General features: G+C 43.4%; 1 protein-coding gene across 10 annotated transcripts in view; it reads left to right on the top strand.

The window, feature by feature from the left end:
- Positions 1–21,893, top strand: part of ZFAND6 (zinc finger AN1-type containing 6) — a 68,184-nt gene extending 46,291 nt beyond the window's left edge. For 6 of the 10 annotated variants that reach the window (XM_026510604.4, XM_044388454.3, XM_048220366.2 and 3 more), the window contains 5 exons: positions 7,765–7,935; positions 9,088–9,196; positions 10,032–10,132; positions 18,739–18,852; positions 20,979–21,893. In XM_026510604.4, coding sequence (XP_026366389.1) covers positions 7,782–7,935; positions 9,088–9,196; positions 10,032–10,132; positions 18,739–18,852; positions 20,979–21,127 — 627 coding nt within the window. In that variant the 5' untranslated portion in view covers positions 7,765–7,781 and the 3' untranslated portion in view covers positions 21,128–21,893. The remainder of the gene's footprint in view (positions 1–7,764; positions 7,936–9,087; positions 9,197–10,031; positions 10,133–18,738; positions 18,853–20,978) is intronic. The other 4 variants (XM_048220376.2, XM_048220381.2, XM_048220377.2 and 1 more) reach the window with 1 other exon arrangement.
- The last annotated feature ends 3,978 nt before the right edge of the window (positions 21,894–25,871 follow it).

Genomic DNA, 25,871 nt, shown 5'->3' with positions numbered 1-25,871 from the left:
AGTGTGCATCCTTATTTAACCCAACGTACGTATATTTTTTTTTTTCTGAAGTTACTAGTAAAGACCCCAAATTGAAGAGGTCAGAGGTGTTAGCCTAGAAGTGAAAAACTGATGTTCGTAAGACTGGTCAGGCGGCCGAAAGTGAAGGTGGCCTCGGGTTGAGAGCACAGGCTCTGACACGGCTCCTAGCTGCTGGGTTTTAATTTAGGCAACATGAGTCCACTCTTATCAGGTCTTGGTATTTTTTGAGAGAAGCTAGAAGTCTGGAATTTTTATGTGACATCCCCTAATTTTTTTTTTCTTAATTTTAAGCAGGATCCATGCCCAGCGTGGGGCTTGAACTCGTGACCCTGAGATGAAGAGTCGCACACTACTGACTGAGCCAGCCAGGCGCCTCATCCCCTAATTTTTGAATATTAACAATTTTAAAAGAAATTAGTACATGCTAGCAATTTCACTCATTGGCCAGTTACAGCTTCTACGGACAACTCATCATTGTAATGATATTTCCAACCAGTTTCTTTCCAGAGGAGAGAGAGAAGCAATGAAATGAAGAAATAGCTGTGTGTTTTACAGCTGTCTCTGACTGTTGGTCATTCTTGCTGAGACACAGCTTCAGTGTATAAATTATGAGGACTCGGGTGTGGAACATTCCGCGTCAGTGTTTACTCCCCTTTTCCATGGAAGGCAACCATTTTTTGCCTGACATGAATACTTCTAACAATAATGAAATGTCTTTATTCAAGAAAATATTTTGTGGGATTCATATTAGGCATAAAGGGGGTTTAGGGGCACCCAAGTGGCACAGTCAGTTGAGCGTCTGTCTTCGGCTCGGGTCATGATCTCAAGGTTCTGAGATTGAGCCCCACGTTGGGCTCCCTGCTTGGCGGGGAGTCTGCTTCTCTCTCTGCCTCTGCCTCTCCCCCCTCCTCGTGTTCTCTCTCTCTCAAATAAAATCTTTAAAAAGGAGGGGGGGTGAAGAAGAAACTTAGAGTTTAGTGGGAAGTGATGTGCCTGCTGGAAAGCACTGGAGTGAGGGCCAGCTGAATGGCCCCAAAAGGATGAATGCTTCTTTAGGGAGAAAGCAGAGCAGGATTGAGGTGGGCAGAAGTGGACCCAGAAGAAGTAGAATTGGAACGGATCCTGAGATCAAAATGGTTGTAGGCAGAGTGCAGAAGCAGCGGGCATTCGCCAAGAAAGGAGCAGCGTGCTGGAGCTGGAGCTGGTTTCCAGCAGACGGGGGCAGAGGGTCCAGTGCTTTCAGGCGCCGCAGAGGAAGAGCATTTGTTGAGTTCTGCTGTGTGCCAGGCTCTGTCTGTGCTTCCTGACTTCCTGGATACGTGCTGACTTCATCTGGTTACACGTGCTATGCGCACCCTCCTGGGGAGTTGAGACTTGGAGAAGTTTAGGAACGTGTCCAGGCTGTGACAGGTGAGAAATGTGGCAGAGCTGGGGATCAAACTGATGCCAGCCTGACCCCACGCAGCTCGCTTTCTAGGGAGACTGGGTCGCTGGGAGGAAGTTATATAGGACATGCAGGCTAGGTCTAGTGCTCCCTTCTGGACCAGTTCTGCAGTGATGAAAATGGAAGTAAAAGATGCGAACTGGGCGTTTTAGGGGAATCTAAAGAAATGGGTTGGGAGGAAGGGCAACAAAATAGAAAAAAAAAAAAACAAAACAAAACTATTAACCCAACTGTGCAGTAAGTGATGAGCGTCTAGAGCATGGGACACTTCAAAATGAGAATGATGGGAACCTGGTGACTCAAACGCTGGCCACAAAGTAGAGGAAAGGAAGTTTAATTGAGGTGTATTTGCAGGCAATAATGGAGTCTGTGTTACATCCACTCACTGCTGTTCTTTTGTCAGAATTTTAATAATTGGTAATGAATTTTCCTAGCAGTCTTAAAATATTTGATCCTGAGCCTCTTATGCCAATGAGAATTTCTTAGGTAAAAAGACTTGAAAAACAAATTTTCTCAAGAGCTTGGTTACGCTAATTAAAGCTTTTGCATAATATCTTAAGGTCGAATAAGTGAGTGAAAATTTAAATTATCTTCAAATGAAAAGAACAAGAATTCATGAATGCCCACAAAGTTATAGGTTTAGTAGGGGCAGGATGGACTTTGAAAGTCATTCTCTTTGTTTTTTAGGAGATAAAGGAAAAGACACTGACCCAGTGTCTTGCCCACTGAACCTTGGGCAAGTTATTAAATCTCTTTGAATATCAGTTCTTCATTTTTAAAACAGGGACATCAGTAGCAACAGCACTGGGTTCCAGAGAAAAATACAACAGGGGAGATGGTTCTCAGCTCTTAGCATCTGCTCAGTACCATCTCAGGGGAGAGCGCTTACTTGGCTCTTGTTCTGATTACATACAGTAAGAGTCAGAAACCACATTTTCTGAATTTTCTGCAATTCATAGACATTTGTTTTTAAATTATACCATGCTAGTGAACTTTTCTGTTTATGTCTGATAATCTCATTCTTTACTGCCTTGACTTAGCTAGCAGCTTTCTAATCCCATAGTATAGCAGTTAAGGAGTTGTTCTGCCTTCTCATTCCCTTACCTTCTTCCCTCCTGAGTGCCAGACTGACGGCCGCAGAGTCCTTACCTTCTTCCCTCCTGAGTGCCAGATGATGGCCGCAGAGTCCTTACCTTCTTCCCTCCTGAGTGCCAGACTGATGGCCCCGCAGAGTCCTTACCTTCTTCCCTCCTGAGTGCCAGACTGATGGCCCCGCAGAGTCCTTACCTTCTTCCCTCCTGAGTGCCAGACTGATGGCCCCGCAGAGTCCTTACCTTCTTCCCTCCTGAGTGCCAGACTGATGGCCGCAGAGTCCTTACCTTCTTCCTTCCTGAGTGCCAGACTGATGGCCCCGCAGGGTCCTTACCTTCTTCCTTCCTGAGTGCCAGACTGATGGCCGCAGAGTCCTTACCTTCTTCCTTCCTGAGTGCCAGACTGATGGCCCCGCAGGGTCCTTACCTTCTTCCCTCCTGAGTGCCAGACTGATGGCCCCGCAGAGTCCTTACCTTCTTCCTTCCTGAGTGCCAGACTGATGGCCCCGCAGAGTCCTTACCTTCTTCCCTCCTGAGTGCCAGACTGATGGCCCCACAGAGTCCTTACCTTCTTCCCTCCTGAGTGCCAGACTGACGGCCGCAGAGTCCTTACCTTCTTCCCTCCTGAGTGCCAGACTGATGGCCGCAGAGTCCTTACCTTCTTCCTTCCTGAGTGCCAGACTGATGGCCCCGCAGGGTCCTTACCTTCTTCCTTCCTGAGTGCCAGACTGATGGCCGCAGAGTCCTTACCTTCTTCCTTCCTGAGTGCCAGACTGATGGCCCCGCAGGGTCCTTACCTTCTTCCCTCCTGAGTGCCAGACTGATGGCCGCAGAGTCCTTACCTTCTTCCTTCCTGAGTGCCAGACTGATGGCCCCGCAGGGTCCTTACCTTCTTCCCTCCTGAGTGCCAGACTGATGGCCCCGCAGAGTCCTTACCTTCTTCCTTCCTGAGTGCCAGACTGATGGCCCCGCAGAGTCCTTACCTTCTTCCCTCCTGAGTGCCAGACTGATGGCCCCGCAGAGTCCTTACCTTCTTCGCTCCTGAGTGCCAGACTGATGGCCGCAGAGTCCTTACCTTCTTCCTTCCTGAGTGCCAGACTGATGGCCCCGCAGGGTCCTTACCTTCTTCCCTCCTGAGTGCCAGACTGATGGCCGCAGAGTCCTTACCTTCTTCCCTCCTGAGTGCCAGACTGATGGCCGCAGTCCTTACCTTCTTCCCTCCTGAGTGCCAGACTGATGGCCCCACAGAGTCCTTACCTTCTTCCCTCCTGAGTGCCAGACTGATGGCCCCACAGAGTCCTTACCTTCTTCCCTCCTGAGTGCCAGACTGATGGCCGCAGAGTCCTTACCTGCCAAGAAGGTGCAGCAGCGGGAAGGCAGGACTTCAGTTTCTCCACAGCTCTTCCCTCTTTGCCACTGCACATTGGGATAAACTAAGATTATGGTAGTGGTTCTTTTTGCTAGTCTTCACAGAAAGGTACATTTTGTGGCCTAAAAATGAATAAATAAAGTTGTCTTTTTTTTTTTTAATAGCTTGTGAAATCCTTTGTGCTTTTTACCTGCCAAAATAATAGATTTGTTTTGTTTTGTTTTTAATAAGAAAGCTCAACTTATGAGAATCATTATGACTTTGCTGCTGTGCAGAGCAGTTTGGCTTGGGGAAGTTGCTAGTGCTGCATGTTTTTGAATTTTGTTCAGGAGCAGTTATGAATAAAAGTTTGGTGGTTGTATTCTAATCTGTGACTATTCAAGTTTTAAAGAACTAGAATATTTCCCTTTTCTGGGTGCTTGTGACTGCTAGCCAGATGCTGAAGGTTTATCTGTGCCACCTGAGAAGGTCCCTTCAATTCCCACCTTCTCAGTACCATTGTCATGTCATTAATGGGCAACACAGGATAATGGTGATTTAGAACAGTGTTTCTCAAGCTCTCTTTTTTTAATTTCCTCCCTGACAAAAGCCTTTTTAAAATAGTTTTTTCCTGATTGGCCTCCACCTCCATGAAATTTTAATTCCATGGATATACTGTATTTATGGATATATATATATATATATATGTATCTCCACACTATTTATGTATTCCATGTATATCTGTGTTTTATACATAGAGAGTGAGGTATTTTGTGTGCCTCCTTCCCCCAAAGAGTTGGTGTTTGTCCCCTTGAGGTGATACCGTCTACACTGGGAATGCATGGTTTACAGCAGTGGATTCTTAAAATTTTTGGTTTCAGGACTTTCATATTCTCTAAAATTACTGGGGACCCTGAAGAACTTTGATTTATGGGTGTTATATGTAGAAATATCCTATTACAAATTAAAGCTGAGAAAAACGGCAAAATACTAATTTTTAAAAATATTTTATTAAAAATAACCATCCCTTCCCTTACCCCTGCCATCACCACCAAAAAGGTTTAGTGAGAAAAGTGGCATTGTTAGACATTTTTGCAAACAGCAAGATTCTCATAGTTGGCTCTGCATTTAATCTGTTACAGTGTTAAAAAGAAAAACTGGTATCATACAGATAGGTCATTGGAAAAGGAGGGAATGTTTTAACCTTTTCAGATAACCAAAACTTGGCAATTTGGAGATTCTTAAAGGGTTAGTTGCAGTCTAGAATCTCAAACTGTATATAAAAACTTTCATCCCATTACTTGAAAATTCATTGGTCTTTGACTTTGAATGGATCCTGGTTGATGAATCATTTTGTGCCATCATACGTTTGTCACTGGAAAATACTGGTTCTCTGACTTACACAGATCTTCCAGATGTTGATATAGTACCAACCACAAACATGTCATTAATATCACTACTGATCTTATCAGAAACTCTAAAAATTGGAGATACTTGTGAAGCTTTTTTTGGTTAGAATGTGGTCCTTGGCAATAAATACTGTTATTTTTCTTGAAGTGACAGGCTCACTTTGTTCATTTTTGAGAAAATGTCTGCAGTATATGCAAGTCTAAATAACCACGCTTTGCCAGTTGTTCCTTGAAATAAAAAACCTCTTCCATGAAAAAGGTGACTGGAGCCGCTTGCAGCTTGAGCAGCTGGGCAAGTGTCTCTGCATCCCGCCGTCTTCACGCTTCTGTATGCAGCAGGAGCACTGTGCAGACTTTCCAGAGTCACCCAAAGTATCACTAAGACTTGTGTTCAGGGTCACGGTTTAATAAAGTTAGTTGTGTTGCTGTGAGAATGTAGTGGGGGGCTTACAGCTAGTACTGGGGCCACTCTCCTGATTTGGCCCTTGATGGGGCTCTGGGAGCGTGACCACTAGTGCACATGGCAACACGGTGAAAGGGACAAATAGCTAGTTAACGTTCGTATGGAAACGGTTCTGACCTCCCTAGGGGTCCACGGAAGCACACTTTGAGAAACACTGATTTAGAACAAGAGCTTTGAGCCAGACTGGCTGGACTGAGTCCAAGCTCCACCACTTACTAGCTACATGCATGACCCTGAGCAGTTACCCTGATAACCAACACCAGACAAACACACTGTCCCCCGGGAACAGAGGCCACAAAGCCCCACAGAATGTTTGCCATTAGCTTTTCTATCCCATCTTTCTTATTTTTTTTTCATTTGATATGTATATTTATAGAACTACCAAAGTAGCCCCGTACAGAGAGATTGGATTCTGAAGTGATTTGCCATCATGGAGTAAGAAAGAGGTTTGTCAAAATGCCAAATTGTATTCCCAGGCGAAAGGTTTAAATATTCTCAGTACTTTTAGGATAGTCCTTTTTAAAGGCAAATGCAAAACCTGCTGCCTTGTTTTGTAATCCTATTAAATGCATTACTGTTCTTGGTTCTAAAATTTGCCTTAAGTACACTCCTTCCCCCAACAGTCTTTTCAAACAATTTAGGTAAAGAAAATCCCTGCCAGTGATAAACATTGAATCCTTTCCTTCATTGTTGATCAATTCAGGGCAACTTAAGTGGCAAAACCTTGTCCTCCTTTGGTGGTTCTTATCTCTTAGGGTTTTTGCGTAGACTCATAACACACCCATTTTGGAGTAACCTTCATTTCATTTGGGAGGGTTTTGAGTTTTTTTTTTAATAGTGTGGTATTACCTTCTGTCATGTTATTCATGCCAAAGGATCCCTCACTCTGTGGGAGAAACGGCACCCAGGGCTCTTCCATCTGCTGTGATTGATGGCTGCCTGCGTGTGGTTTCCAGACAGCCCTGTGTCATGGCCGCTCTTCCATCTTAAACACTTAATAAATATTTCATTCCCAATTAGACAAGTTCTACCTTCATTTAAGAGGATTTTAAAAGTTCAAAAAAATGTACAAATCAGAAAGTACCATTAGCTTTGCCGTCCTTGGATACATTCTTTCCGGTCCTAATTGATGATTGTAGATTCTCTTTTTGTCCAAATTGACAACATATCATATATACATTTCATGTTGTGTCTTTTCATTTGTTATCAACATTCTCCTCTGCCAAAAATTCTACTGAAATGTTTTAATAACTCATAACTTTTGAAAAACATTCTCCTGATGTTGAGCATGTATTTGTAATTTACCAACATTATAAATAGTGCTGGGGAGCATAGCCCTTGTGTGTGTTGGTCTTTTTTCTGATTATACCCTAGGTATTGTTGAAGACCCTGAAGGGGAGTGACTGGTTCTGAGGGCAGTTTTGTAAGGCTCTTACAGTGAATTGCTAAATTGTTTGCCAGAAAGATTGGGCCAGTTCCTCATTTCCTCCACATTCTGCCCATTTCCTCCTGTCTTCACCAGCACTGGTATTCTGTAAAACGCTTTTTAAACAGAATAAATTATACAAGTATGCTCAGTGAACTTCGAGCAAAAGTGCTAATGCTTAGAAATTAATAGTATAACATGTAGCAAAACATATAATGTATTTCTTATTGTTAAGAGTCCAAACTGAACTAGCCTTAAAGGGTTTTCCTTAACGTGCTGGTGATGTGGAGTCTTCAGAACAGACCTATCCGTAGAGTTGTTTACATTTTCTGAGCCAGTACAGACCTTCTTGTGTCGAGAAGGTTGGAAATAAAAGTTCATTTTGTATCTTTTGGTCATTATTTTTTCTCTCTACCTTAGCCCTAGGTCTTGAGACAGGTATATAGAATGATTTAGGGCAGGGGTGTATGTGAGGTTTCTTTTGTTATTACATAAAGCAAATGTGGATAATGTGTGGCTGTAGTTGTGTCTGAGTTCATTACTAATTCTGTGTAAATTTCAGGTGTGCAACAGAGGAACATGGCTCAAGAAACTAATCACAGCCAAGTGCCTATGCTTTGTTCCACTGGCTGCGGATTTTATGGAAACCCTCGTACAAATGGCATGTGTTCAGTATGCTATAAAGAACATCTTCAAAGACAGAACAGTAGTAATGGTAGAATAAGCCCACCTGGTAAGTAATTCTGTCAAAACCCAGCAGTATTCATCATTGAGATAGATTTGGATAGCACGGTGCACCGGATACTTTCTCCTACTCTCACATTGTGCTTATATAACTGCGTTCTTGTCGGGAGAATTCCTCCTTGCATGTCTTCATTATCAGTGGTATCCTTACCCATTGAAAATAACCAGAGCAAATGCATTCCACAGCCTTACTTGCTGTGCTACAGGACTCTGTTCTCTTATGAAAACACAGGCATACTCCGAGTATATGCAGGTATCTGGGTAAGTCAGGTGTAAAGGAGGGAGGGTCATGAGGACCTTGGTTATTTTATCTGGGATGACTTTTGAAATCGAGATAGTTGCAGAAGGAGAGAGTGGGTTACAGTTGGTCACAGCTGACTTTAGAGAGAGGGAAGACAGGTGCAGCAGTGTGACTGAGAGTAAGGGGTATCTGGGTGCGTTCTGTGTGTCCGAGGATTCTTTTGGGTTGTGGAGGTGGGTTTTTGTGTCAGTGGTTGTATTGCAAGCATCAGGAGGATTCTGACTGTGGGCTTCACAGAGCTGTAGCCGTCAGTGAAGGCTGTTACTTAGTTCATGCAGAATTCTGCGTGGGGGGCTTTCTCGTTGTTGCTTCGTGTTCAAGCCAAAAGCTAGAGCCACTTAATCAGAATTTCTCCAAATTTTCTCAAGGCCAAGATGAAATGAATATAAATTGTGTTTTCATTAAATCACCACCTACATTTCTGCCTTGTGAAGAATAGGGAAAAGAATAACCCTATGTGCTGAGCACAGATTTCAGTTCTGAACTTATATTTGCCTTAACTGCCCCATCTTTTGTGTCAAATACCTTGGTTGTGCACTAGTACTTGCAAGATGTGTATGAATTCGAGCGTGCGAGTGACCTGCAGTCCTGAGAAGTAGGGGTTCAGTTTATTAGTATATACAGTTTAGTTGGTGTGTGGTTTCTTTCTTGGTTCAAATTACCTTTTTCCCACTGGATAATTACTGAAATTTTTCAAATAAAAGTAATGAAGCAGCATATTATACGTGTTGTAAGACAAGATTTGTCTACTCTATTTCCCCTGTAGGTGTTCTCTATTTTAGACAAGGTGTTGGTGTGCCCAGAGCAGAGTCCCTAATATGAACTGTGGTTCTGTTGCAGCAGCTTCTGTCAGTAGTCTGTCTGAATCTTTACCCGTCCAGTGCACAGACGGCAGTGTCCCAGACGCTCAGTCACCGCTAGACTCCTCGTCTGCATCCGCGCAGCCCAGGTAAGCCGCGCTCTGAGTGGCGGTTGGGAAGCTAGTGCAAGAGGAAGCAAGCACGTGTTCTCTGTCTTATCAGTGCTGTGAAGGAGACGGAGGTCAGGTCACTTCAGGGTTAACTGGCCTAACCCTGTATCTGTCTCCCTGCTGACTAGTTAGAAGAGGCTTCTTGTGTTTACATTGGGGAGGAGCGGGGAAGGTGTCTTTTAAGTTCCCATTTCTTTTGAAACAGCCTTTCCTTTATTTCTCCTGATAACATCCCGCCCCTGAAGTCCTTCTGAATTCAGATGCTGGGTTCTTCTAATGGGGGCCTGTGCCTGTGCTGCAGGCTCCTCTTGGCTCTCCGCTCTCTGCCGTTGCCCTGCGCTCCCCCTGTTCTGGCCGTGCCCTCACTTTCCATTCTCACTGTGAAGCCCCGCCGTGTAGAAGCCTGAAAACGCAGAAATACTTGCTTCACTTGTCCTGCCGTTAGGAAACAAGGATGACGTTTCTACTGAAGTCCTTCCCCCAGTTCGTCATCGGAGACACCCCGTTGCACCGCGCCAGCGCGTCCTTTCCAGCGTTGTACCCGGGCTCCTAAAGCCAGGCATGGCTGCGCTAGTGCTCGTGGGCTGAGTTCATGCATCGAGGCCACTGCCTGCTGCTCTTATCGCTAGCGCCAGGGACTTCTGGGCCACACCGGCCTCTGGTTTCATGGCGCTCTGGTTAATGCAGAAGTTACAGAACAGTACTCTTGTCCTAACGATGTGCTTAGCTGTGTTGAACTCGTGCTTAGTATGTCACTAGTTACTGTTCCTGCATGGAGATCATTTTGTAAATGTATGTATTTTTGCTTTTCTAGCCCTGTATCAAATCAGTCACTTTTATCAGAATCTGTAGCGTCTTCCCAAGTGGACAGTACATCTGTGGACAAAGCAGGACCTGAAACAGAAGACCTGCAAGGTTTGCACACGAGCCGGCTCCCTTCTCGAGCTCCATTAGTGGCAGAGGGTCACAGGCCGGGCACGGGCCTCGGGGCGTGGGTTCTTTTAAATTGCCTGCCCAAAATATATTTTTGTATTTATTTTCTTTATGAGCAGAATATTTTATATCTTCAGGTATTTAATGAACTGACATGTTGGGAGCCGCTTCCCACTGATAGATGATTATGTCATCCACGTAAATGTAGGAAATTGTAAATTTGTTTAGTTTGAGAATGAAGTGAATGAGTAGTGGTATTATGTCATACTGTTCTCTTTTGCTGTTATTTTTACCAACTTAACCTAAATAGTATTTCCCCTGCAAGCGGCTGTGGCCCAGGAGGGGTCTCTTGTCCTTTGACTCCGTTGTTAGAGAGACTGTTTGACTTGACTGGCAGTCGTCCCTCTCTCCCCGTGTGTGGCTGCAAGGATAGCCGTTACGTTCAGTTTCTTGTCTTGACAGCACGGTGCCTCTCGTTCTTGCCCACACTCTTTCCATCCCTGTCATGTGGGTCAGAATGATGTAGGGAGGCTTTCTCGGTGGGCAGAGATGGTAGAGAGACGTTGAGGAGGCTGGAAGATAGCGTGTGCTTGTGTGGAGATGATGGCTCACTGGAGAAGGACGCTCCGGAAAGGTAAGCCCACGGCCGAGCCTGCACATGACTTAGCGAAGAGACCTTCCATCGAACGTGGTGTTTGTGCGGTAGCGACAGATGGATCTGGTAATGTTAGCTGAAGTTTAAATGTGGCTGAGCTGGCTAGTTCCCCTTGCTCTGAGTTCATGCCCAGGAAATGATTAGCATAATTTGCCTGTTTGTAGATTTTGCTTTCGCAGGAAAATGTACTGTCTGGCCAACATCAGCATTCTCTTCCATGCAGCATATTATTGTAAATTAATAAATATTGTAGGTGAAAAGTTTTTATTTTTTCTTTAAATAGAAAAATTTAAGGAAGGGCAGAAATAGAAAAATTCCTAAGATTTAGTTATCCCTGGGGTGTGGGAAGTAGGAGAAGGGTGGAAAAGCTTTCGGTTTTGTGACGGTGGCAGTGACCGGCTGCTTTAGACAGGGGTCTCAGAGATGGTGTGGCCAGACGGGATGCACGCGCAGTAAGTTGGACGTGATCACATTTCAGAATTAGCTCTGTTGGAGGTTGTCGATAGATAATTGGTATTCAGATGTGTGATGAGTATTATGTCTGCAATTTGGAAGTCCTTGGCACGCGTTGAATAATGAGGAGCTAAAATTAGGAGGAGCAGGTTGGAGGAGGAGTCAGCAAAGGAAGAAAAAGTCAGCTGGGCCCTGGTTAATTTCAACCCACAGGTGCCCACGTCGGAGAGTTTCTAGAAGCAAGGGTTGCTTAGCAGTTTGGAAAGAGCTAAGTTAAGGAAAAAATGAAAACAGGCTACTAATCATGAAGATGTTAAGTCTCACAGTGGAACAAAGTTTAGAATGTTGGTCATGAACAAAATGTGTGCTGCTTAAGGATATGGTAGCAATTACTGTACGAGTCTGACAAAGGGTGACGAGAGGTTGGTCCCCCGTGACTGTGTAAAGTGCTTTTATACCGTTCAGGGTATGGAGAACAGGGTGGTTTTCTGCACCCAGCCCTGAGGACAGGAATGCAGAAGGTGGTCTTGAAGCTGTATTAGGAGAAATCGTAAGGGGTTTTAAAAATTTATAGACTCCTTTGTTCATGTATGATTTCAATGACTTTTAAGGTTAAACCAGTATTGGCTTATAAGTACCTCTTAAAAACTTAGCATTCATTATTTTAGCATTGCCGAATCTTTGAAAAACCTGGTATAAGTTTCATCTAAGTTTGAAAGGATTCATTCTCAGTGCATAAAATCTCTTAACAGCCTTGTTTTTAAAAAGGTCTTGCTTATGCTGTTGAATTAAGAATGTCTTCTTTTATTATAAACATGTACACAAATATAGGTTTCTCTGCTATCCAAAACTAGAGCATTTTGGTGAAACGTTTTATAAACTAAAATGGTATAAAGAAGCAATTACCATTTCATAAAAGTGAAAATTCTCTTTGACCGATATCCTTCTGTTAGCAAAAACAGGTGCTAATGTAGGTTCATAAAAGTGAAGTGGCATAAAGTGAATTCTCGGGGTGGGGGGCAGTAATGAGTGCGTGTGTGTGTGTGTGTGTGTGTGTGTGTACAGACACTCCTAACATAAATGTACTTGTGATTTCCCTGTTGGGTAGAAACAAACGCAGAGAGTGTTTTTTTCCATCTGTTTGGTGGAAGGACAAACATTGACAGAGAAGAAATCTTGGGCTTGAGTCCTGTGGTCATTTGAACTGGACCTGGAATCCAGGCACCTGACTCTAGGCCAGTATTCTATCCCCGGACAGCTGTACTGCTCGCTAGACTGGGATGCGCAGCCCCGCCATTGCCAGGGTGGGGTGGTCTGCTTTGGTTACCGGCCAGACACCTCCTTTTTTCTGTATTCCTCCATTTGCATCCCTCAGGGAAGTTGATTAGATGGGAAGATCATCCCAGATGGACGAGGGTCCGTGAGTAGCAGCCGTGCATCTAGCCAGCATTTCCTAACATTCTTTTTTGGAGTTTTCAGATTAGTGTCCTTGAAACAGCTTCATTCCCTGTAGGTATTCTGCTTATGATTAGGCTGTGTTGCCACCAGGTGGGTAGTGCTGCTTTCATTCTGTCCTCATGGCTCTGAAGAATTTTTCTCCTCTTTAAATGAGAATTTAACATATTACAGCATGTTTCTCATATAATTATACCTCACATATCTTGCTTAGGAATGTCAGATTTTCAGTCCACAAAAGTTAGTTTTAGAAGCATTTTTTTTAAAGTGTTTTGGAGCACTTTACACCGTCATATTTGATTGCCTTACTGCACAGTATGCTTCACTTTGGTTAACCTCTCAGTCCCTCAGATCCTGGACCTTAGTAAAAAGAAATGGAATTTGCATCAGAGGTTCTATTTTCTCCCTCCCTCTCCCTCCCTCCCTCCCCTCCTTTTTGTTTTTTAAAGATTTTATTTATTAGAGAGAGATAGCAATAGAGAGCATGAGCAGGGAGGAGAGGGAGAAGCAGACTCCCCGCTTAGTAGGGAGCCTGACCTGGGGCTCCATCCCAGGAGCTGAGCCTGAGCTGAAGTCAGGTGCTTCACCGACTGAGCCACCCAGGCGCCCCAGAGGTTCTGTTTTCATATGTTGACACCCTACTTCTCTGAGCCTTATTATTACTTTTAAAGGAGAATAAGTAATAGCCACATCCACCTTACAGGGTGCTAGAAGCCAGTGAAATAATGGAGGTGAAATGGGTCTTATACACCACAAAGCATATTCTTAGTCTGTTCAATGCCACAGAGATGTGGCAGTTACAGGAGGCTTAGGCTAAGAGAGAACGGTGAAGCTTTCCAACAGTAGCATGAGATGATGTGCTGAGCCCTTTATCAGTGACGCATTCTAGGAGGACTGAGTTATTGTCAGAATGGTAGGGGTTGCCACCGGCGTTGACACAGTGAACTAGATTTCTCAGACTCCAACTCTAAGGGATCCTGACTTCATACAGAGTTGAGTGGACAGCTCGGTGGCTCAGAGCACTCCGAGAGGAACAGTCCCATTAGACTGATTTGAGAAAGCTATCTGGATTAAAAATCAAAGACTTCTTCTGATTTTAAAGGCTGGGTTAGAATAGCCAGACAGTCTTGGAAAAAGTAGAACAGATCTGGAGGAAGACTAACAATTCCCAGTTTCAAACCTGACCCCAGGCTGAAGTAACCAAGACTGCAGGTGCAGGCGTGAGGACACTCCTGTGGATCGAGGGGGCAGGACCGGCGTCCAGAAATAGGCTGACAGTCACGGGCAGTTGATTTTCAGCACATGTGCCAAGATGGTCCAGTAGGGGAGGTGTAGGCTTCAGCAGATGATGCTGGACAGTTAAAAGAGTAAAACTGAATCTCTGCCTCACACCTTATACAAAAGTTTACTGCAAAATACTAGAATAGAGGAGCCAAAACTGTAAAATGTTTAAAAGAAAAACAGGCCTAAGTCTTCATGACCTTGGCTTAGGCAGCGCCTCCTTAAGTGGGGCGCCTGGAGCACAAGCGACCAGAGGAAAACAGACACACTGAAACCTGTTTGCTTCAAGGGGACACTATCAGCGCAAAACGGTTAGTCCACAGAGTGGGAGAGGTACGTGCGAATCGTGTCTCTGATAAGAGTATATAAAGAATGTTACAATTCCACAATAGAAAGACCAGTGTTTTAAAGGGCAAAAGGATTTGAGTAGACATTTTTTCCAAAGAAGATATGCAAATGACCAAGTGTGAAGGGTATGGAGAAATTAGAACCCTAATACATGGTTGTTGGGGACATACAGTGGTGCAGCCACTTTGGGAAACAGTTTGGCAGTTACACATTTAATTCAGAAAGTCAGAGAGTTACCCGTTTGACCCAGAAATTCCATTCCTAATTCCCAGGGGATTGAAAACGTGTCCACACAGAAAACATGTGTAAGAGTGTTCACAGCAGCATTGTTCATAGTTACCAAAATGTGGAAATGACCCAGATGGCCATCGGCAGGTGCCTGGATACACGAGATGTGGGCTGTCCATACCCCAGAGTATTCCTCAGCCCAGAGAGGAATCGAAGTTCTTATACCTGCCATGGTAGGGGTGAACTTTGAAAACATGCAGAGTACAAGAAGCCAGGCACAAAGTCCTCAGGTTGTGTGGTTCATTTATACGGGAGGCAGGTGTGGTGAAGAGAGCTCTCTGCGGGAGCAGGACGCATGCCCTTGGGGGCAATGGGAGCAGCACTTGCTGGAGGGGCCATTCCAGCAAGGCTGTGTTGGAACAAAAGCCAAGAAGGTTGTTTAAAGCAAGTCATGGAAGATACCTGAAGTACTGGGTTCTAACTGATGGTTAAGGGAGAGAGCCTTGTGAAGGCCGGTTGCTTTTTTTGGTTTTTTTTTTTTGGAGGTTAACACAAAGTTGTGTTTTAAGAAGATTGATGTCACACTTCTTTGCCCCCAGATAGCCACTGATAGAAACTGCTCTCCTGCACAGAGCTGCTCTGTCCAGAAAGGTGGCTGCTGGTCTTGGGTAGCTGTTGAGCACTTGAGATGTGGCTGGTCTGAAATTAGGTAGTTTAGTACATATTTGTTTGCTAGTTACACTAAGTGTAATGTATGCACAGGTTTCAAAGACTGAGTATCAAAAAGATGACAGGGCACCTGGGTGGCTCAGTCGTTAAGCGTCTGCCTTCGGCTCAGGGCGTGATCCCGGCGATCGAGCCCCGCATCAGGCTCCTCCGCTGGGAGCCTGCTTCTTCCTCTCCCACTCCCCCTGCCTGTGTTCCCTCTCTCGCTGGCTGTTTCTTTCTCTGCCAAATAAACAAATAAAATCTTTAAAAAAAAAAATGAGAAATGTCTCATATCTCATATTTAAATACTGATTCCATTTTTAATGATAATATATATTAACTTTGCCTTTCTTATGCTTTTTAACACAGTGGCTGGAAAATATAAAAGTAAATCTATGGCTTGGTATATTTTTTTGGACCCTGCTATACTATAAGGCTTATTTTTCCCTTGAGTATTTAAAATATTCTCATTTTGTAAAGAATTTTTGAGCTAAGAGTTACTTAAAGATCATTTGGTTCAGCCCCTCATTTTGCATAAAATGAAGTAGGAGAAGGAAAATGAATGTTCTCCCAGTAGGTCATTGGAAAAGTGTCTGTTCATTCAGTAAGTGTCTGTTGAGGCAGCTGCTTGGTGTTGGCACTGGGCATTAGTGGTGAGCAGAACCCACCGAGCACCAAGCTTCGTCTGACCCCCAAGGCAGGGACTGGTCCTGCTGTGTGAGGAAGGCATGCACGTTACATGATGTGGGAATTGTGTCTGCTGTCAGATGCCTCCTGGGTTGCCTGTTAGTATTCATTATGTGTGTTGATATGCTTCCAGACAGAGGTAACAGAGGTAATGCTAAATAGTTTATATACTTACAGTTGTGTACTTTTTTAACAGGACCCAGAGCAGAGGGCTTGTGAAGTATCTTAAAATTACTGGCCAGTAAACTTTGTCTAGTTTCCCATTAAAAAATTAAATGTACTTCCCAGCCTTCATGCCTAGGCCTCCCAAACAGACCTTGAAGACCAGCAGATAGAACTTAGGCGGCTGCCTGTTCTCCGTCATTAACTAGCAGCTGACCTGGTGTCCAGTTCTCCTGTCACACTGTGAGAAACTGCCTCGTTCTGAGGACACTTCTTATTTTGGCTTCATGTTCAATATGTTTATGGCCCTTTTAAAAGATGGAATTGTGTCCTTTTACATAAGTAAGGGTTTGATAAGGCATGCTTTGGTCTTAAATCTCACATACAAGGAAATGGGTAATTTCCAGGAATCCTGGGCATTTACACAACACTAAATCATCTTGCCCAGGAACTGATTTGGTGAATGTTTAAATTCAGTCAGTAGTTTGAGGGAAGCGAAGGTCACCTTAGTCTCTTGGGAACATTAGTGGACCGCGATCAGCCTTAGATGCTAGCCCTCGCTCATAAGCTCTCGGGCTGCCTGTGGCTCCTTGACTCTGAAGGTTCTGCGTCTGCCGCGGACAGATCATTAGGGCCGATACTATGAAATATCTTCACTGAGATTTGTGTATGCTAGCATGTGTGTGTGTGTGGCAGCAGACGTATTTTTCACTCCCCTCCTTTCCAGATTCCAGTTTGTGCCTCAGTCATTCAGCCGGTTTTGTTGAATAAGTTTTCTTGGAGTAGTGCTGTTACTGCTGTTTAGGCATTGTTCATACAAGCTTATGGGAATATCTCTTGCGAGAACAGGTTAGATATTATGGCTTGTAGATTTCAAAGACAATAAAGAGATTCTTTTCCGATGGCTCGTTAAACTATTTTTGAGCTCTTTACACATAGCAAAACATTACTTGATACTGTTCTAGGGGCTCTGGATAAAACAGGTAAGCAAGACATTCAGCCCCTACCCTCATGGCGTTCACATTCTGAGGGTATTTATTCATTAATAATGAAAGGTTTTATGTGTCCATGATCTGTTTAAGATGTTTATAAAATGCTTGTGTTAGCACAGCTATCTCCTATCTGGTGTCAGAACGTCTGGGTGGAGTGATAAGTTACAGAGTTGTTCATCCGTGCGTATTTGCTTGTTAGTTTGTGGTGTTTTGTCTTTGTCATATTTTGTTAAGATGGGAGGTAATATAATTAACATAAGCAGGTTAGAATCCATTACAGCAAATGCTTGAGCATCTGCTATGTATGGTTCACTGTGACGGGTGCTGGAGATTCAGATGGGAAGTAAGATACCACCCGTCCTCGGTGGGCTTACTTACCGGGCCACATGACTGCAGTGGGTGAGCCATTCAGGAATGCAGCTGAGCAGGTTTTGTGGGGCGCCTGCCCTGTGGTCAGGGGAGCTAGGGCAGGCAGGCGCTGTGGCAGGAGTGGCGAGGACAAGCTCCGGCCCTGGAGGAGCTCACTGCTAAGCGGGGGGAAGACAGGCCACTGTAATAGTGTGGGCCGTACTAGGGGCGCATAGGAAGGTTCCTGTTCTAAGTTGTTGGGTAGAGGATGGAGTAAGAGTTGACAGTATAAAGCTTAAACAAGAAAAACCAATTTGAGTAAGCCAGGGAAAGAGTGGGACAGGAGGGGCGTGGGAAGACATTCCACACAGAAAGGCTGTTGACAGGAGCCCAGAGACTAGAAGACTGTGTGCTTCAGATGGCTTGTAAATGGTGTGAGCAGAGGGCCGGCGCCTCAGTGGTTGAGCAGGAGAGTCCTTGAGGACCGGATGCCGAGAAACTCCGAGAGGCTGAGAACTTGGCTGCGGAATGTCACCGCTTCAGAGCGAGGCGTCCTGTGTGCTGGGTCATGTGACAGACTCTGACTCCGGTGACCACGTCCAGGAGGGGTCAGGGGACTAGGGACAGGATGGTCACGTTGGTTCAGGTGTAGGCACAGTGATTTGACTGAATCTTGGTGCAGCTGGCCTTGGCTTTGCTACTTACACGTGTCAATTTATTATCCTAATTATAACATTCTAATAAATTTATCTTCCTAACATTTTAGACGTGTTATGTGAAACATTCTCAGAATTTTAAACATAGTGTTCCACCTAATCTTGGTTTCAGCCCTTTTTGTCCTTGTTCTCTGAGAAATCTACATAGTTCTGACCCCAGCAATATTTCAAAGTTGACATGTGGCCATTTTCTACACATTCCCTTAGAATACCCAACTAGTATTTGCGTGAGGGTCACATACATAATTACTAGAAAAGATAGGGAGTAGGGCACTAGACCTAGAGTCATGTTAACATACCAATATATATTCTAGAGTTCCTGTGTGTGTGTGTGCGTGCGTGCGTACGTAGAGATACACAACATAGGTACAAACATTTAATGAAAAGGGTGTCTTATGTAGTCTACTTTGTAACTGAATATAAGCATCTTTCCATGCTAACAGACTCCTCAGTTATCCTCCCAGTAACAGAGCACTGTGGGGGGGGGGGGGGACAGCCACCACCCAGTATTAAAGTCTTACTGAGTACATTTTACCGCCTTCCTGTCTCTATCAGCTTCAGTATCAGATACGGCACAGCAGCCATCTGAAGAGCAAAGCAAGTCTCTTGAAAAACCAAAACAAAAAAAGAATCGCTGTTTCATGTGCAGGAAGAAAGTGGGACTTACTGGTAAGGGCCTAAATCCAATGGTTTAAACTTGATTGTTTTTTAAAATAACGCATGGCTTACTGTTCCTGGCTTCAATGGAGCTCCTTTTTGTTCCCATGAGAGTTAATACTGGATACACTTCAGCATCTGAATTTTCTTAAAGTAGCTTTAATTATACACCTGGAAGTGGAATGAATAGATTTTCTTTTAAAAATTCATTCCAGCTGGGTTTGAGAGCATGAGACAGGTCGGGTCACGGTGCCAGGTGCTGTGAAAGGCGTGGCTCCTGCCGTGGCAGAGCCAGAAGTTGCAGAGGCAGGGGAGTACTTAAGTACTTGGCAGGCCGAGAGGTGCTTTCTCTGTGTAGAATGGCTGATGGTGGTGGTCGTGAGGGCGCAGTGAGTTGGCCCTTGTGAGGTGTCAGCCCCGCGCCGCCACATGACTGCTACAGAGCTGCTAGTATTGCTACTAAGAGAGGAAGAAAAAAGTATTAGAAATAGTGTTTGGGTGTTTAGCAAATAAAGTAGATTGAGTGCAGTCAATGGATGCCTTTGGAAGTTCAGGGACAGGTGTCCTAGTTAATTCATATAAAAGAAGGGGAGCAGAGGCCCATCATGGAGAGTATCATGGAGGCAGCGTGTTTCAGCTGGGTCTTGAAAGATGAGTAGGGCTTAGAACAGATGGAAATAGGGCCATTTCAGGCAGAAAGACTAGCTTGAACAAAAGGTCGGAGAAAGGAAAGAATGGGGTGCGTTGAGGGGCCCCAGCTGGGAAGGGCGGCTGTAGCACGCGACCTGTGGAGAGGGGAGTCGGCTGCCGCGGCAGACAGGGGTCCAGAGAAGGCTGCTGCCGTGTGCTGGGCCCAACGGCGGGGAGCAGCGCAGCTGGAAAGAATTACCGTGTATTATTTGTTGTGTGCCTGGCATTGTGCTGAATACTCCACAAAAATTTGACTTTGGAGCTGAGGAGAGTAGATGAGATTTTCAGGATCTCAGGAAGGTTTCTCTGGCAAAGGAACAGGTTGTAGAGAAGGTGGAAAGTGGAGTACAGTCTGGTGTCAAAGGTGTTTAAGACCGGCCCATACTTTGGCAGATGTGTTTATTTAAAGAATACAAGCATGAACAAATCAGGTATTTTAAAATACGCATTTTTGGTACCAAATACAGTCTTTTACATCTCAGAAACTCTCAGACTTCGTGATTGGAGGGCTGAGACTTAGTAACTTCGTCTCTTCCAGCCTGTCGGCCTGGTGTTGCTGTTGGCTTCATTTGCCATTCCTTGTCACGAAGCTACAGAATGTTTCCGAAGCAAAAAACAGAATGTGGTAGAGAGCGCCTCCATCAGGTGTGAGCGTTCAAGATACTGCCTCCTCTGCTCCATTGCCAGCAGTTCCATCCTGCCGTAAAACCTTAATTTGGGGAAGCAGGACCGGTTTGATACAGACTCTGCACACTCCGTATCTCTTCTGGCTTCAACTCTTTGGGCATTTCCCTAAAATAAATAGCATTTATTGCATGGTAACTAAATGTTAAGCACTTAAAACATTCCTCATTTTATCCCTACAGTAATTTATTATTCCAAAATTACAGATGCAGAAACTGAGGCTCAGAGAAGCTAAGTAATCTGCCTACATGAGTAAGCGATTCACGTTTAGGCGCCGGACTCCAGACCCTGCACTTCCTCAGCCAGCAGGAACTCGGTCACCTCTGCACTGGAGGTCCCCCTGGGAAGCCAGTGGAGATACTGTGCTGTTTCTTAACAGATCTTGTGACACCTTTCTTAGCTAAATTTTAAGGTTGCCTTCTGACAGTGTGCTCATTTTCGCGTTTAGAATGTGGATTTGAGAAATGTCTTCCATCCAACGTAGCAGTCCTGATTTTGGTAGGAAGTGTGGCCATGTCACAGTGAAGAGACTGAGCTCAGAGAAGGAGTTAGGATCTGCTGTGGTACAAACCTCTATTTGTACATGGGGATAAGGAACGCAGCTATCAACTAGTGAACAGTGAAAATGTTATTAGGTGCTGAAACTGTCTGGAATGATTCTTTAGACATCTGCCCTAAATACATGATATTTTTAACATTAATGATACTAAAGCACTTAACAGACCTTCCATCCAACTCACGTGTGTGTACCGATCCATTTTCAGGGTTTGAATGCCGGTGTGGAAATGTTTACTGTGGTGTGCACCGTTACTCCGATGTGCACAATTGCTCTTACAATTACAAAGCTGATGCTGCTGAGAAAATCAGAAAAGAGAATCCAGTAGTTGTTGGTGAAAAGATCCAGAAGATTTGAACTCCTGCTGGAATACAAAATCCTTTGACCATCCGCAAACTAAAAATTGACTTGAGGTTTTTTTTCCTAGTCATTGGGAATGTAGAGCAATGTATCTTGCATAGACCTTTTAATCATGCATGTCATCAGAAGAATAGATTTTTGTTTTTGTTTTGAAAATGACTCTGAACATTTATTTCCATTGCAGTTTCTGTGGCTGAAAAGACTTAAGTAAACTTTACAAGTATTATCCTTTTAAGATCATTTTAATTTTAGTTGAGTGCAGAGGGCTTTTATAACAAACGTGGAGAAATTTTGGAGGGCCGTGATTTTTCCAGTATTAAACATGCATGCGTTGATCTTGCAGTTTATTTTCTCATTGTGTGTGTACATAGCTTTTCTCTGCAGCACGATCTCTGTCGATGGCGCCCCTCAGGGCACAACTAGTTACCAGTCACTGAATGTATCTTCATCCTTGCGGCTGCTTCTGGGTTTTCATTAACAAAGGTTCTACATATGTTAGCATATAGTTTCTTTGCACCCACTATTTATGTCTGAATCATTTGTCACAAGAGAGTGTGTGCTGATGAGATTCTAAGTTTGTGTGTTTTTAAATTTTTTTGAGCGAGGGAAGGAAAGGCTGTATGCATTTCATTGCCGACTGCAGGTTTCTTTCAGATTACGTTCATCGGTCTGTGTGTATACAATATGAAGAATGATCTGAAGTAATTGTGCTGTATTTATGTTTATCCACCAGTCTTTGATTAAATAAAAAGGAAAACCGTAACATTCCCTTGTATTACTTTTTCTCTGCTATTCTTTCTGGTAGTTCGTTTTGACTTTTGGTCCTTTAGTTTTCTACTTTTATTAATTTTGTACAGGTCCTGCTGTTCTCACATCTATTTGTGACCGATCTTATGATGATAAATTGTAGTCTTAGATTCCTTTGAGTTGAAGGTGTCAGCATTTCTTTAACGCCAAGAACTGCTCTTTGTCACTTAGATATCGAATTTTCTAGCTCTGCTCTATATCCTGTCACACTGCGCTAGCATCTGGTTAGGAGCTCCTTTTTCTGGTAGAATTAGAGAAACTGAAAGGGCATAATTCAGATATGGCAGCAGGAGGATTGTGGATGAGAAAGACCATTTGTCCTGTGGTTTTCAAACGTATCTGGCAGCCAGTCTTTTTTAAACATGAAACATAAAACAGGTGAAAAAGCAGTATTGTAAAATACAAATTTCTAGGTTTAAATTTGTTTACCACTACTTTACTTGTAAGTTCTATCTTAGTTTGTAACGATGGCTTAGCATGAAAATCTGTAAATGTAATCTGTTTAAATGTAATCTGTTAATTTATTACATGAACAGATTAAAAAGAGAAAACTGTTCTCACTAGCCCAACAGATTCAGGTTAAGTATTTAACAGAATTTTTTTTCTTTTCTTTTCTTTTCTTTTCTTTTCTTTTTTCTTTTCTTTTTTTTTAAATTTTATTTATTTATTTGACAGAGACAGTGAGAGAGGGAACACAAGCAGGGGGAGTAGGAGTAGGAGAAGCAGGCTTCCTGCCGAGCAGGGAGCCCAAAGCGGGGCTCGATCCCAGGACCATGACCTGAGCCAAATGCAGACGCTTAACGACTGAGCCACCCAGGCGCCCCAAATAGAATTTAACACCCATTCATGATGAGAACTCCTGATAAATTAGAACCAGGGAGGAATTTCTTTAAGCTGATAGTTTTTATGTAAAACCAAACAAATGAAAAGCAAGCATCTTCCAAAAAGAAGAAACTCATTCCATTTTAAAGTCAGAAACAAAAGGCTGCCTGCTGTCCCCTCCTTGCATTCAAAATTGAGTTGGAGTTCCTGTATTCAATGGAGTAAGTCAAAACAGAAAGTCCTAAGAAGGAGAAAGGAGGAAACATTCAATATTTGCATGTTAGGTGTTTGTTCTCAGAGAAAATCCAAATTAATCCAGAGAAAGTACCACAACAAAGGGTGTGGTTAAGCAGCTAGATGTGCCATTAACTTTGAGAAGCCTGGTGCATTCCTTACAGTGGTAATAACTGGAAAACCAGAAGACACCTTTCATAGTGGTATCGACCCCAAGTACCTAGAAGATTAACAGTACATGTTGAAGGCCTCTTTAAGAAAAAATTCTAAAGTATTATCAAGAGACAATAACTAATAATCTCAGTAAACAGGGAGAGAGACATTAATGGCTAGGAAGACAATATAAAGATGTCATGTGTCCCCAGATAGACCTGTGCAAAGCAATTCCAATCAAAATCCCACCCAGTTTTCTCCCAGAACTTGCTAAAGCAATTATAAAGTGTAAGGTAAAAGGTAGCAAAGGGCTAGGGTGTTTTAGAAAAGAAAGGGCAGGGAGGTGGGCACTTGTCCTGTCAGATGCTAGGACTCATTCACATGAAGCCATGTTAATTAAAAGAACTTGGTATCAGCTAAGGGATGTACATATTCCCAATGGGACAGACCAGATTGCCCGGAAAAAGGCACGCACGGACTGAACTTTGGTGTAAGAGGTGGCATGTCACATCAGGGAAAGTTAATTTGATAATTAGAGCTAAAACAATTGGTTATCTCTGTGGGAAAGGGTGAAAATTCTTTTCTCATGCCAGAAGTTAATGTCTTCAATGTAACACAAAATTTTCAAACTTTGGTGGGAAAAAAGGTAAAGATAACTACTTCTTTGACCTTGACCTTAGATAGGGTACTACCTAAGACACAAAGCATTAACTTAAAGTGTTATTGATAAATTTGGTATTAAAATGAGGTATTTTATACCTAGGAATAAATTTAACCAAGGGGGTGAAAGACCCGTACTCAGAAGACATTGGTGGAAGAAATTGGAAGGTGATACAAATGAATGGAAAGGTATTCCATGCTCATGGATTTGAAGAATTAATGCTGTTAGAATGTCCATACTCCCCAAAGCAAGCTACAGATTTGATTCAATACCTATCAATATACCAATAGAATCAGAATAACTGATCCTAAAATCTGGAGCCCCAAAGATCTTAAACTATACTCTGACAAAGCAAGGGCAACAAAAGCAAAAGTAAACAATTGGGACTACATCAAACTAAAAAGCTTTCACACAGTGAGGGAAGCCATCAACAAAATGAAAAGGCAGCCTCCTGAATGGGAGAAGATAATTGCAAGTGCTCTATCCAAGAAGGAGTTAAATAACTCCTACCACTCAACACCAAAAAAATCTGACTTAAAAAATGGGCAGAAGACCTGAGTAGACACTTTTCTGAAGAAGACCTATGGATGCCCAACAGACACATAAAAAGATGCTCCGTATCACTCATCAGGAAAATGCAGATCCAAACCACGGTGAGATACCACCTCACACCTGTCAGAATGGCTAAAATTAACACAAGAAGCAACAGGTGTCGGTGAGGACGTGGTCCCCTCGTGCCCAGTTGGTGGGAATGCAAACAGGTGCCGCCACTGTGGAAAACCGTATGGAGGTTGCCTCAATTAAAAATGGAAATACCATACGATTCAACAATTACACTTTGGAGTATTTACTTAAGGAAAACGGAAGCTAATTCAGACAGGTAAGAGCAGCACCATTGTTTATTGTGGCATTATCTACAATAGCCAAGATACGGAAGCAGCCCAAGTGTCCATCGGTAGAGGAACAGATAAAGATGTGGTGTGGACATAGGCACACAATGGACATTAGTCATAAGGAAAAGGAATGAAATCTGGCCATTTGCAACAACACGGATGGACTAGAGGTTATGTTGCTCCGTGAAATAAGTGAAAGACAAATACCATATGATTTCACCCGTATGTGGAATAGAAAAAATGAACAAACAAAACAGAAACAGACATTAACTACAGACAGCAAGCTGGTGGCTGCCAGAAAGGGGAGCTGGGTGAAGCTGGTGATGGGGACAAAGAGGTACAAACTTCCACTTACAAAATAAGTTGCAGGAATGAAAAGTCCAGCACAGGGATATAGTCAATACCGCAGTAACTCTGATGGCGGTTGGTGACGGCACTTAATCGTCGGGAGCATTTTGAACGTATATAAAGGTCAAATCACTACAATGTGCACCTGAAACTAATACAACGGTGTGCATCAGCTTTTTCAATTTTAAGGGAAAACGAGGTGTTTTATGCACTAATACATTATTTAAAGTAGCTTCAAAGAAAGAGCAAAGATGAGTTACAAATTGGGAGAAGTTAGTGCAAATCATTACCACAACGACATACCATTTTATACCCATTCAACTGGCAGAACTTAAAAGTAGTCTGGCAGTATGAAGTGTCGCAGGAATCCTACATAACTTCTGATGGGCTGCTGCTATTAGTCAAAAGGGGTTCAGTCCTTTACAAGATTGGTGTTCCTTTCATTTTTTAATTTTTTTGAAGTTCTTATTTATTTAAGTAATCTCTATGCCCAACATGGGGCTCAACTCACAGCCCCAAGATCAAGAGTCACTTGCTCTTCTGACTGAACCAGCCAGGCGCCCCCGGTACTACCTTTTCAAGTTGGACTTTTCACACATCCTGTAATCCAGATATTCCAGTCCTGAATGTATACCCAAGAAAAACTTGCACATAGATAACAGGAGACATGAACAAGAGTTTTCATAGCACTGTTTACAGGAAGCAAAAACTTAGAAACAACCCAAGTCCCACTGAAGAATGGATGAATAAAAGAGGATATAATCTTATGATAGAATGTCGTACAGTAATCAGAGCTAGTGATCCCGAGTGACACGACAAAGTA

The sequence above is a fragment of the Ursus arctos genome, unplaced genomic scaffold (genome assembly GCF_023065955.2).
Source record: "Ursus arctos isolate Adak ecotype North America unplaced genomic scaffold, UrsArc2.0 scaffold_28, whole genome shotgun sequence".
Lineage (NCBI taxonomy): Eukaryota > Metazoa > Chordata > Mammalia > Carnivora > Ursidae > Ursus > Ursus arctos.
Note: the sequence above shows the minus strand (reverse complement) of the source record. Positions and strands in the feature narration are given on the sequence as shown.